The sequence below is a fragment of the Portunus trituberculatus genome, chromosome 12 (genome assembly GCF_017591435.1).
Source record: "Portunus trituberculatus isolate SZX2019 chromosome 12, ASM1759143v1, whole genome shotgun sequence".
Lineage (NCBI taxonomy): Eukaryota > Metazoa > Arthropoda > Malacostraca > Decapoda > Portunidae > Portunus > Portunus trituberculatus.
The window spans coordinates 8,131,912-8,145,809 of NC_059266.1; the positions used below are offsets into that span (position 1 = coordinate 8,131,912).

General features: G+C 42.4%; 2 protein-coding genes and 1 long non-coding RNA gene across 3 annotated transcripts in view; 2 read left to right on the forward strand and 1 right to left on the reverse strand.

Annotated features, from left to right (window-relative positions):
* The window catches only part of LOC123502628 (ninein-like), a 39,934-nt gene extending 36,661 nt beyond the window's left edge, over positions 1 to 3,273 (forward strand). Inside the window, exons 29-31 of the mRNA XM_045251794.1 lie at positions 75 to 318; positions 531 to 631; positions 929 to 3,273. Coding sequence (XP_045107729.1) covers positions 75 to 318; positions 531 to 631; positions 929 to 1,087 — 504 coding nt within the window. The 3' untranslated portion in view covers positions 1,088 to 3,273. The remainder of the gene's footprint in view (positions 1 to 74; positions 319 to 530; positions 632 to 928) is intronic.
* LOC123502888 (aldehyde dehydrogenase, mitochondrial-like) lies at positions 47 to 12,771 on the reverse strand. The gene is made up of 11 exons (XM_045252177.1): positions 12,467 to 12,771; positions 8,504 to 8,608; positions 8,243 to 8,383; positions 5,653 to 5,899; positions 5,317 to 5,504; positions 4,940 to 5,089; positions 4,623 to 4,760; positions 4,357 to 4,521; positions 3,684 to 3,841; positions 3,367 to 3,515; positions 47 to 352 (listed from the first exon to the last, which is right to left on the reverse strand). Exons 1-10 carry the CDS (start codon positions 12,596 to 12,598, stop codon positions 3,368 to 3,370), a joined length of 1,572 nt encoding a protein of 523 aa, XP_045108112.1. The 5' UTR covers positions 12,599 to 12,771; the 3' UTR covers positions 47 to 352; position 3,367.
* On the forward strand, positions 10,311 to 11,319 carry LOC123502892. The gene is made up of 2 exons (XR_006674256.1): positions 10,311 to 10,434; positions 11,053 to 11,319. It is a non-coding gene; the product is annotated as an uncharacterized LOC123502892 (long non-coding RNA).
* Positions 12,772 to 13,898: the final 1,127 nt, after the last annotated feature.

The window sequence follows — 13,898 nt, forward strand, 5'->3', positions numbered from 1 at the left end:
TTGCAGAAAAATTGAGTAGATGAAGGATGAAGAGATACACGGTAGAATAATGAAAGACTATTTACTTTCAGTAGAAAATGTATGAATCTGTAGAGAAGTATCACCATGAAAAAGAGGAAAATTTTTACATAGATATCTGCCTCCAATGCCCCATCATTAACCCTTTTCCCTCCCTATCCCAGCAGGAATTTGGCAGCGTTGGGGAGGAGACCATCAAGGTGAGTCTCCGCACCCAGCTCAGGCAGTGCCAGGACCGCCTCAAGTTCCTGGAGACAGCACTGAGGCACCATCATGTCCATGCCCACCACATCCTGACAGGTGAGGCCAGGAGGACATGTGTTTCCATTAGTTCCTGCAGGTAAAATTAAACGATTAGATACAGAAAGCATTGGGTGTGCAGCCATACACTACCAGAGACAAGGTTTATACAAATAAAGAGAGTAGCAGTGTTTGAGCAGGGAGTTATATTAATATTGTGTTTAGCAGTGTTTGAGTGGGGAGTTATATTAATTAATATTATTGTGTTTCAGTGACACGAGCACAACATGCAGCCGAGGTACAGAACCTGGAGAGTATGATGGCAGCCACACAACAGATGCTCGGCCAGCACATCGCTAAGTACAAGGACCAGGTAAGAAAATACATTACTTTTAACACATCAGGGAGTCAACCTAGGCAATTTTGTTAACTGGAGGCTTGCCATGACTCATTGGAACAATCTCTCTGTGGCTCTTCAGCAACTGAGAACTAGCCTGTTAATTACTGCAGTGCTACCATGTCCTAAGGAAGCAAAAGTACTAAGTATAATGGTGGTGGATTGCCTGTGGTTTGGAAAGAGACTGTACACCATTATCAATGCCTACATAATTTAGTTTGCTACTGTTTACAATAACAAAGGTTCCCTCCTCATGTGAACTCTCCCACACAGCTGAGCAAGGCCAGCCGTAGTGACTCCCTGGTCAAGGAACTCTACCTAGAAAATGCCCAGCTCATGCGTGCTCTACAGGTCACAGAGGGCCGGCAAAAAATGGCTGAGGAGAACAGTCGGAAGTTACAGCTTTCGGCTGCTCTTTCAACCCTGTCTTAGGCTAAAGCACCACCACCACAACGGTTCTCACAAAATCATCTTTCCTGAGCAGTCGCAATAAGTCAGTCCATGCAAGGGACGAAGTGTCACAACTCTTGCAGGATTCCATCACACTCACTCACTCACCTCAAGCCACTAATTATTCATCAAAACATCCCTCCACCACAAATGCATGCACTTCTGCCATAGTTGACCTTGATCACTTACTTCCCTCCCTGCCATTTCCTTTTTGGCTGAGGACTGGCTTCTCTGCCATAAATGTCTAGACTAGATGCTTCTCTGCCATACAAAGCTCAGACACCCCTGCCATAGAAGGCTAGCCATGCCATGAAGGACCTTGCACCATCATACTAAACCTACACTCATTCATTTACTTCATGAAACATTTGTCATAAGACACTACAAGTTTTGTCCCATTTTTACATGATTTTCCTAATTTATTGAGTTTTCATTCACACTTCATCCTTTCAGTATTTATCCCTTGGCCATTCACTCAGCGGGTGCCGGCAGCCCTGCTTGCTGCTTAGCCAGTGCCTGACTCATGGTGACCTGATATTTTTATATTGTTACAGATTTCTAGATTTCCAGCCACACAATTCACAAAGCCTATTTTAGATAGAAAGCTGAAGTGTTTCTTGCAGCATATTTTTGGAATCCTTCAAGTGGATAGAAAACCATTCAAAATTGTGACTTAGCTGACACATCATAGCTGGACATACCTAGGCTCAATGGTGCATATATACATTCTAGATAAGACTCATTGGGAGTGTTTGGGAAAACTTGTGTCTGCCAAGATGCATGCTAGAGGCTGTAACAGACAAAGAGGTCATAGAAGGCCTTGGTAACCTGTGCTGTTGTGGTTAATGTAGACTAAGGAAGGCATTAAGTTACCATACAGATAGGTGTGCAGTATAATCAGGAATGAATGCTGTGCTACTAATGGACTAGAAGAAACTATAGTGGTGTGTGAGGATTGTGTGAAGGCTCTAGTGGGGCAGCTAATGGAAAATGTGTTGTTAGTGAAGGAAGGAATTAACTCACATAGAACTGGAGAAACATAGATCAGTATCCATCTACAAAGCACACTGCACAAGACTTGCACCTCAGCATTTACACAGCTTGTGATGGATGCTTCACCACTACTTCCTCTCCTACAACTCATTCACTGACAAATGAGGCAATTTTATGTTACATGGTCCTTAGTGTTAAAGTGTTAACCACATGCATACCACAGTCAAAATATTAGCAACAAAAAATAATTATAGGTGTATGCAACTAATTGTCTCCAAGCATCCCATCACTTCCTCCTTCACACACAAGACCTTTCCACCTCCACTCACCCACACCCACACCTATCCTGTTACCCCACTTACACTCAGCCTCACCACTACCTGCAGTGGATGTGTATGTTGGTCTAGTTGTGCTCGCAGACAAATTCATGTGCCTCCAAACCACTCTCAAACAACTTCATGCTCCAGCAAGTTGCCAGAGTGAACTGTGTGCGCAATTCTGTGTCATAGTACCAAAGACGGTATTTAGTGTAGTGTGTGTATGTGAGTGAATGTGGTGTAGTTGAATAAGTGCCATACTGAGGGAGTGTTGCTATGATGCCATGCGTAGACTGCAAGCTGCCTGGCAATCTCTCCTTCCCCTCTCCCCAGGGCATTATTCAGCCTTTATTTTATTTACTTGAATGAAAGATAGATTTTAATGTAAAACTTTCCTTTTAGCAAGTGTGACTTGGTGAATTTTTATTTGGTGGAAGTAGTTTCCTATCAATGAAATTTTTAACCAGTGTAGTACATTAACACTTCAATACTATTCAAATTTTGCCCCTTGAAATAGTAATCATTATTGTAATTAATTGATAAATTAAAAGGTGATTTCTAATGTCAACACATTTCATTGATAGGTAAACTGCTATAGAATTAAGAAAATAAAGATATATATGTAGAGTCTATTATTTGTAAATAAATACTGGCAGATACTATGCCTAACTTTTGTGTAACTATCTATGAAGATACCATCTATCACTATTCATAGACAAAACTATCTGGTCTGTATTCAGAGGGTTACCAATATAAGGACAAACAGACTGGGCTGAGGGCAGCCCTACACTGTTCACACACAAATGCACACACACACAAAAACACTGAAAAACTAAAAAATAAAGTTTCCTCATTTAACTTGATTAGTTTTACTTCCATCACCAATTCCTTCTACACAAGTGGTGCCCAGTGCATCATGCTGCTACCTTCCCAAGACAAATGGCTGCTGACCTTAAGAGTTCTTGACGGGCAGCTTTGTGATGACACCCTTCACCTCGTAGTAGTTCCTCAGTGCATACTCTGAGTTCTCCCTTCCTTGGCCGGACGCCTTGTATCCTCCAAAGGGTGTCTGGGCGTTGAGGACGTCATAGCAGTTAATCCTGGAAACAATAAACAATAACAATACTTGTCTCATTGATGCTATAGGGATATAGGAAACCCCACATCCTCTAGCAGTTCCTTTGTCACCTTTATAAACAGTGGCTCAATAGTACAAAGGAAGAATGAATTTTAACTCCATCAACCAAAGAGTGAATAACTGGACTCACCAGACAGTGCCAGCCCGCAGCCCGTGGGCAAAGACATTTGCCTTATCCAGATCTCGGGTGAACACTGCCGCTGCCAGCCCATATTTGGTGGCATTGGCACGCTTGATCACCTCATTCATATCCTTAAACCTGAAGATCTGCTGCACCGGCCCAAAGATCTGCCCAACAACATCTTTGTCACTCAATGCTTCATATTAATAACCTGGATCATCGAAACCAGGCAAAGACAAGATGCTGTCATGAAAATCAAGAGGTATGACAATAGGAGAGAACCCAAACTCCCATTGTAGTTTTATAAAAAAAAAAAAAAAAATTGAAATGTAATAATTAAAGAGCTAGACACCAAGCAACTATATTTTCCTCTATATAATGATGTTAGTTGTATAAACTCAAGTAACAATAAAGAAGTACCACAATAAAATAATAAAAATACTGGAAGGAGTAAAAGCATAGTAAATCAATAAATACATCATAATATGGTGTTTAAGAGACAACTATTCTGTACCGCAAGAGCGGCAAGACAATGCTGACCCACTCCTGAATAAAACCAGCTTGCAAACACTGAAAATTTGCCAGCTTGAGTCCTCTCCTATTACTTTGAGAGTTATGCTAGAGCAGAAGTGACAATCAAAATGTCAAGTTAAAAGTGTCAGTAAGTAAACTAGAGCCTCACCTCCTCTTCAGCAATGCGCATGTGGTCCTCCACGTCAGCGAACACTGTTGGCTCAATGTAATATCCTTTGTCTCCCTTGCGGTTTCCTCCCACACACATCTTGGCGCCTTCCTTCTTGCCAGACTCAATAAGCTCCAGGATCTTGTTCATCTGCTCTCCATCCACCTAACAACAAGAAGTCTCAAGTTTTTAAAAAGCAAGAAAACATGTGTCAAGAGAATTTAACATTTCAGTTGACTTCACCTGCGTAACAACTCGTCACTCACCTGGGGTCCCTGCTCTGTGGTCAGGTCAAAAGGGTTACCCACTGTGCGCACCTTGGCTCGCTCAACACTGCGCTCCACAAACTCATCATACACAGCATCCTCTACAAAGATTCTGGAACCAGCACAGCAGCACTGGCCCTACAGGGAGAGAGAGAGAGAGAGGGGGCTGTAAGTACCACACACCCTTAATGCACACTGCTCCCTACCCTACAATATTTCCATTCCTCTTGCTAGGTGAGGGTGAAAATGTCTTAGTGAAAATAGAGATGCTGGCCTTCACTTCATGAGCTCCTTCCCTGCTGGTAGTGCAGCCTCACCTGGTTGAAGAAGAGGCCAAAGTGGGAGGTCTCCACAGCATGGTCTAGGTCTGCATCCTTGAACACAATGTTGGGACTCTTGCCGCCCAGCTCCAGGGTGACCTTCTTCAGGTTGCTGGCACCGGCCGCTTGCTGCACCAGTTGTCCAATCTGCCAGAAACACAGGTCAGGGTTACGGTGCCAGTAATATTAAGTAATTCAAAGCAATAAAAATAAACTATTGAAAATTAATTTCTTTTATATGGATTTACTAATGCAGATTGACATTCACCTTATCAGATGGAAAATAAAGTAAAAGAGGATCAGCTTTAATTCTTTCATCGAGCTGCTTCTGATTTGGCATTTAAAGTGCAAGCCATTGTGTTCAGTGCACTCACCTCAGTGGAGCCTGTGAAGGCCACCTTGTCCACATCCATGTGGGAGGAGATGGCAGCGCCCGCACTGGGACCGTAGCCTGGGATGACATTCACTACACCAGCGGGGAAGCCGGCCTCAGCCACCAGTTTGGCTACATACAGGCCAGTGAGGGGCGTCTGCTCAGCCAACTTCATTACAATTGTGTTGCCTGAAAATACAGGGTCCAAAAACATCTGTAAAACCCTTAGACACTACTAAAGCATATTGTGAAAATAAGTGCTTATGTAAAGTTAAACATCACTATCTCAAGTCTTGCTTTGATACACACACATTTGCAACCACACATGCATACACACCTGTGGCTAGGGCTGGTCCAAACTTCCACGCCTGCATCAGGAGAGGGAAGTTCCAGGGAATGATCTGGCCACACACACCAATGGGCTCATGTCGCGTGTAGGCAAAGTGCGGCCCGTCGGTGGGAATGGTCTTGCCATGGATCTTGTCAGCCCAGCCAGCAAAGTACCTCAAATTCCTTATAACCAACTCCAGGTCAGCATTGAAGGAGTTGGTGTAAGGCTTTCCATTATCCAGGGTCTCCAAGCTCTGCAGTTATAATAATAAGGTTTTAATGACTAGGAGCAGGAATGCCTACCTGCCCATTATCATGCTCTTATGTACAGTACAGTAAAACACTAGTAAATCAAACTAACTCTTCTAATTATGTAGTAACAGTCATAGCACCACTGAATTAACAGCAATAGCATCTTACTTTCACTATCTTCCATATTTCATCTTCCACAGCCAGCAACCACATGTACACACACACACACACACACACACACACACACACGTAAACTGGGAGGAGATGGAAAACTCAGAGACGATGCAAGAGAAATATAACTTATTTTTGGAAATATACAAAACAGGAGTTAGGGAATATGTCCCAAAATATAGACCTAAAGAAGAAGGAAAAAAAGATTGGTTTAATGCAAGGTGTGCTAGGGCAAAGGAGAAAAGAGATGGAGCATGGAAAAGGTAGAGAAGAAATAGAAATCCAGCAAATAAGGAAAACTTCAAGGCAGCGAGAAATGAATATGTTAAGGTGAGGAAGGAAGAGGAAAAGAACTTTGAAAAGGACATTGTCGAAAAATGTAAGGAGCAACCAAAATTGTTCTATAGATTCATAAATGGAAAAATTAGACAAAGAGAAACAATAGAAAGGTTAAAAGAAGAGAACGGGATGGGAAGAACTATTAAATAATAAATTCCAGGAAGTCTTTACTAAGGAATCCAAATTTGAAAGGCCACAGGGTAATAGAGAGACAATCTATATGAAAGAGATTAAAGTAACCAAGCTTGAAATAAAAAGAGTTGATGAAGGAACTGGATGAAGAGAAGGCAATGGGACCAGATGAAGTCTCAGGCAGAATACTGAAAATGTAGGGAAGAACTAGCAAGTCCTATATACAACATCATAAAATGCTCAATAGAAAATGGAACAGTACCAGTAGAATGGAAAAGAGCTGAGGTGGTTCCCATATATAAGAGCGGAAGGAAGGAAGAACCTTTAAATTACAGACCGGTATCACTAACTAGTGTAATATGCAAGATGTGTGAAAGAATAATAAAGAAACAATGGATCGAGTTCCTTGAAGACAACAAATTAATATCAAATAGCCAATTTGGTTTTAGAAAATAGAGTACAAGAGAGAGAGGGATGGGTTGACTGTATTTATTTGGATTTAAAAAAGGCGTTTGACAAAGTGCCACATGCAAGATTACTATGGAAGTTAGAGGAGAAGGGTGGCTTAAAAGGAAGCACATTGAGATGGATAGAAAATTATTTGAGGGAGAGAAATAAGGACGGTAGTTAAAGATATGAAGTCCAAGTGGAGAGCAGTAGAAAGCGGAGTGCCACAGGGGTCAGTATTGGCACCAATACTTTTCCTCATTTATATTAACGACATGCCAGAAGGAGTGAACAGCTACATAAATCTGTTTGCAGATGATACGAAACTGTGCAGAGTTATAAAGCAAAAGAGGATTGTGAAATACTGCAAGAAGACCTAAATAAGATCTGGGAATGGAGTAAAAGTGGGAAATGGAATTCAATGTGAACAAAAGCCATGTCATGGAAATGGGAAAGAGTGAAAGACGACCTGTGGGAATCTATAAGATGGGAGATGGAGTAGAACTGGAGAAAGTTAAAAAGGAAAAGGACTTAGGAGTGACGATGGAAGAAAACAATCAACCAGTAAGCCATATTGATAGAATTTTTAGAGAAACATATAATTTGCTAAGGAATATTGGAGTAGCATTTCACTACATGGACAAAGAAATGATGAAGAAATTGATAAGTACTATAATAAGACCCAGATTGGAATATGCAGGAGTAGTGTGGACCCCTCATAAAAGAAACACATAAGGAAATTGGAGAGACTACAAAAAATGGCTACAAGAATGGTTCCAGAATTTGAAGGAATGACATATGAGGAGAGACTAAAGGCTATGGATCTACCAACCCTGGAACAAAGAAGAGAGAGAGGAGACCTGATACAAGTTTATAAATTGATCAATGGAATGGACCAAGTGGATAATGAGAAACTGATCCTGAGAGAAGAATATGACATCCGAAGCACAAGATCGCATAGTAAAAAGCTGAGAAAAGGAAGATGTCTGAGAGATGTTAAAAGATATAGTTTCCCGCAAAGATGTATTGAGATGTGGAACAGTTTAAATGAAGAAGTAGTGTCTGCAACGAGTGTGCATACTTTTAAAGTAAGATTGGATAAGTGTAGATATGGAGACAGGCCCTGTAAAACTACAACTAGGTAAATACAACTAGGTAGGTAAATACACACACACACACACACACACACACACACACACACACACACACACACACACACACACACACACACACACACACACACACACAAAACCCACCGCTAGGTACACCCTGTCCCGCTCAATGAGGTCTGCCAGCTTGTAGATGAGCTGCCCTCGATCGTAAGCATCCATCTGCCGCCATTCAGAGTTCAGCTCGAAGGCCGCCCGTGCTGCCTTCACTGCCTTGTTCACATCAGTCTGAAATACACACATACACCATGTCAGGATACAACCTAAATCCTAATGTGCTGACTCACTATACCAAATTCCATTATGTTACTACTGCTGTTTGTCTCTGCACTAATCCCACTGCCTTACCTTATCTCCCTCCTCCACCATGGCAATGACTTCCCCTGTGGCTGGGTTGATTGTTGGGAACTGCTTGCCACTTTCCGACCTGTGGAACTCATTGTTGATGAACACCTGTCGGGTAAAAAAAGGGAGTAGAAAATATATTCGATTTCACTTTTTACAGTCATTCTATCTTTCACACAGTTGAGTTATATTAATGGTAGAAGTTATAGGGTTTCAATGTGAGATAGTCAATATATGCAAAGAAAATAACTAATATAAAAGGGATTAACTAAATTTCAGAGACTTTGGGGCGAAGAGGAGTACATACTTTAAAAGCTTAATGGAGCTGAGAGAGAGAGAGAGAGAGAGAGAGAGAGAGAGAGAGAGAGAGAGAGAGAGAGAGAGCAGCGAGGGGAGCATGATAAACCATAATATAATTAGTGGGTAAACAAATGATTAAGTACAGTGTTAGGTCTTAATGGGCAAACATAATGATGACAAGCCAAATCCAATGAGAAAGAGAACACCTGGAGAGAGAGAGAGAGAGAGAGAGAGAGAGAGAGAGAGAGAGAGAGAGAGAGAGAGAGAGAGAGAGCAAACAGTAAAAAATATTCAACATAAAAACACTTGGAAAAACTGGGCTTGTCAGGCATAAAAGCTGCAGCCTATAGGATTACAGTGAAAGAAGACCAACAAGGATAACTCTATCACCCCCACCTGTCCCATCCCACCACCTCTCACCAGACCCCACAAATCGCCCCTCACCCCCACAACTCGTCAGTATCTCGCCACTCAACACACCCCGGCTGTCCCCTGACAACAAACCAGTCTTATCATGGCACTGTCACTTTCTGATAAGCTCCTCCAAAAGACTGGCAGATGAATGTGTTATTTTTCAGGGAGCATGAAATTTGACCAGGATTTGATTTGACTAGGGTATGATCAGGTCAGGGAGGACTGCAGACCAGGTGGGGTAGAACTATTGACCAGGATATTTTCTATTCAATTTCACTGAAAATTGAAGATATTAAATACAATACCTCCCGCTTCGTCCCGCCCCGCATATTTAGGGCAATATTGAGTGTTTTGCAGGCGTGTCCATGTGATTCAAAGGCTTGCCGTGTAAGAGGAGATGGAGATGGTGGCAGAGGAAGGGATAGGGAAAGGAGAGAGATAGAACTCTTGGGAAATGGTGAAAAAAAAAAACTTCCTCGGCTTTACAGTAGGATTTGTTCTCTTATTAGTGGAGCTTGTATGGTTTGGTATCATATTCATTAATAGAAAAGTAAAGCAAGTTCCCATCCACCATAAGATCTTGTCTAGCTGTGTTTTTATATTTCTCGTTAACATAACATTTTTGTCATGTAACCAATTACTTTTTCTTAATTAGCACGCCTAGGATTGCTTTGTTGTTTGATATAGGACGTAAAAAATATGGAAAAGCAACCCTTGCAATAACATTCAGTAATATCGAGTCTAACTGCGTATTTTCAAATTTAACGTAAAAAAGATTTCTTTTATACGACAAACAATCTGCGTTTTCTTTATTTCCCTAGAAAGTACAGATTTTTAGTATTCAGAATCCGTAATATGACAGTCTGGCTTTGTTTTCCCATCTCGATATTTTGACGGTTTTGTGGCACTGTTGGTGAGAAACAATCACGGATCTCGCTCTGTTATTAATAGACCCGGTAAAGTTTTCACATTGAGTGTGTTTGTTAAACTATTTATCACAAAAAATATATATAATACATTCCAGTCTGGGTGCTTTCTTTCTCTATTCGATTTTCAAAATGAATTACGTTACGTAAAATACGGCCACAGACAGACATCTACACTTCCCCCAGCTCTACATATGGATACCGAGCTGAACTCCCTTGTGTTTCCAGACTCAGAGATTGCAAGAAAGCCTGAATTAACCACAAAAAGAGAGAAGTAACCTCCAAATGCCTTAAGTGAGTGACTGAGTCTTAAATAAAGTGAAAGATTAACCAACCCCGATCACAGCGGCCACCATAACACCACCGAACCCACATAAACCTTATTTACCTCAATTTACACCTTTGATGGGCATCTCCAAGTACTTTCTCAAATTAAATGAGTAAATTGTAGCAGTAGGAGGAAGGCATGCGGAATGGAAGTGTTAGCTAGGGAATCTAATAGTAGTGATGGTTGCAGCAGCAAGTGCAGTTATTGTTATTGTTGTTGCAGCGTTATCATCATTAAGAAAGAGTGTGTGTGTGGGGGAATGCTTCCTTGTGTCCACTGAAGATATTATGGTGTTGAATGGAATGGGGAGGGTGAGGTTGAAATGAATGTTTATTAAGGGACAAAGTGTGAGAGATATATTAAGGTGTTGAAAGAAATGGCGGGAGGTGATTAGCAAGCTAAATATAAAGGAAATAGAAAAGAAACAATAAGAAAAAAAAACAGTAAGGGGATGGGATAGTCAGTCAGTCAGTCACACCGCCAGCCCGCCAAGCTCCGCCGTGAGCTACTACTGGATTAATATTAAATGCGTCACAAACAAGTACGTCATTTATAACGAAATTATCATCATTCCTCACACGCAGGTGGTGGTCCTCCCTGCAACAACCAGCGAGCCAGAAGCCACCCGCCCTGCTGGCTGGCAACACTCTACCTCAGCCTGACCTTGTACTACGTCAAGGCGCCGCCAAATAATCGTAATCATTATTGTCAGCGTTTCCTGCCCGCGTGTTTGTTCTGCGTGAAATTACAAGTTGAAAATAACATGAGGGTGTTTCTGAAGTGTGGAGTGAAGCATCTCCAATCTTTTGGAATGCTGTGATTTATACGTATAATAAACAACTATATTAGTCTTCGCCTTTTATCATTCTGCACCTCGTACTCTGCTTGAGTCCCGCCAAGGAATGTATACTAATTCCCATAGGCGGAGTCCTTGGCGTGACGTATCAGTCTCATAGGCAAACATTTATACTTTTATATTTTTTTTTCTCCCTTGTGTGTGTTGTTTGTTTGTTTCTTTTTTTTTTTTTTTTTTTAATATGCCACACCTGTTTGTTTTCACGTCCCATGTTTATCAACCACTCCATTCTTATTCCCCCCCTCGTAAATCCATCTGCACTGCTGTGATGGAAAATAAGCCCATATACAGTAGCTGAGAGAGAGAGAGAGAGAGAGAGAGAGAGAGAGAGATGTAAACTTTGGGGTAAAAGCACTAACACTTACTAATTGAGTGATTTAGTGGTTTGCCTGCCAACGTTTCTCAGTATACAAACTATTGTCTATTTTTCATTACTACATCAGCTTACCATTCTAATTATACATCTTATATCCTTCAATCATCGCTGCAGCCTCCGGGGGATGCAGAGGCGCAATCCCAGACCCCGATGTGAGAGATTTTATGACATGGGCTTGTCGTACTCGTTAACCTCATAATCTTGAAAAAAACAAGCCCAGGCACCAACGAGTTACTAAGCTTTTTCAAGTCGTGGCTGTCGAACTGAGGCCCATCGTCTGTACGAAGGCGAAGTGGGACACCAACCTCTCGGAAGTACATGCAGAAGATTCTGATGGTGTTAGCAGCAGTAGCGTCTCCTTTACAGGGGATGATGACAGGCCTTTTTCTAGAATAAACTGGCTAACAGTTGTGCACCCTAGACGTCCCTTAAATATGCTGCCGTATTTTTTTTTTTTTTTTTCATTATATATTTCAAGGAAATCTTAGCACCCCAAACAAATAACTTATGTAATACTTCCGCCACGCATTAAGACCAGTGATAGTTACATTATAATACATTATTTGATAACGAGTAGAAAATGTATCAACTCCCACCTGTCATCATTGCCCTACCTAGCTGACGGCGCCCATGTGCACCAGTCATCACACCCACATCACACCTAAACCCTGCCATGTCATGCCTAACCAACCACAGCAGAGGACGGCTCGGTAACTTACACTACACATAGGCAAGTAAAGAACAGAAACCCTCTCAATAATCTCACCCCGGTGCAGTGGATATCAGGGGAGGTAATGGGCTGCGGGAGTGCTGCGGCAGAGTAGGCGGCGGCAGGCTGTAGGTTGGCCTTCCCAGCAACCCTCGCCAGGCAGGACCACCTCATAGCAGACCGTAGCATGGTGGAGAGTAACTAAGGTGATGAGGGAGAGTGTTTGGCAGTACGTAAGCTTCTTCCGTGGGTCAGATGGTGAATGAAGTGGCGAATGTTGCCGTGTGGGAATGGAAGGGAGAAGCCACAAGATCTTACAGACCCACACACTGCTACACTGCCTGACACTAGCCTGCTACTGAGATGCCTGCTCTACACCGCTGCCAGACGACTATAATCTCTCTCTCTCTCTCTCTCTCTCTCTCTCTCTCTCTCTCTCTCTCTCTCTCTCTCTCGATATAACACATAACCACGCAGTACATCATCTTCCTTGACTTGTAGAATGTAGTGAAATAGGAAGAAATTAACTGTTTTTTTGGCGTCTACAACTGTCAGATTAGTAGAATGCTGTAAAAATTATCTCGAGCTTGTTGATACCGAGTCATCATAAATATTTTATGCGATTGTTGTATGGTTACGGATGATATGTGGATGTGAGTTTCTTTTATACTGTTGTTACTATGTGTAAGTTTCATGGCCTTATATTCTTGTTCTTATCATTGCAGAATAAATCCTTCTTCCCAATCCCCGCATCTCTCTCTCTCTCTCTCTCTCTCTCTCTCTCTCTTGAAATAATCGTTCTTCACACACACACACACACACACACACCAGCAGACGACCGTGGTGGTGAATTACACACACATACACACACACACACACACACACACCACGTAGTGTAGTGGTTAGCACGCTCGACTCACAATCGAGAGGGCTGGGTTCGAATCCCGGTAAGCGGTGAGGCAACTGGGCAAGTCTGTTCACCTAGCAGTAAATAAGTACGGGATGTAACTCGAGGGGTTGTGGCCTCGCTTTCCCGATGTGTGGAGTGTGTTATGTGGTCTCAGTCCTACCCGAAGATCGGTCTATGAGCTTTGAGCTCGCTCCGTAATAAGGAAGGCTGGCTGGGTGACCAGCAGACGACCGAGGTGAGGTGAATCACACACATAGGCAAGTAAAGGAAGTAGTGTAGTGGATATAGCACGCTCGACTCAATCGAGAGTGTCCGGTTTCGAGTCCCGGGCGTGGCGACGCAAATGGGCAAGCCTCGTACTGTGTAGCCCCTGTTCACCTAGTAGTAAATAGGTAGGGGATGTAACTCGAGGGGTTGTGGCCTCGCTTTCCCGGTGTGTGGAGTGTGTTGTGGTCTCAGTCCTACCCGAAGATCGGTCTATAACTCATGCTCTGAGCTCTCACCGTAAAGGGGAAGACTGGCTGGGTAACCAGCAGACGGCCGTGGTGAATTTCATTTTACTCATACCTTTAACAGCCT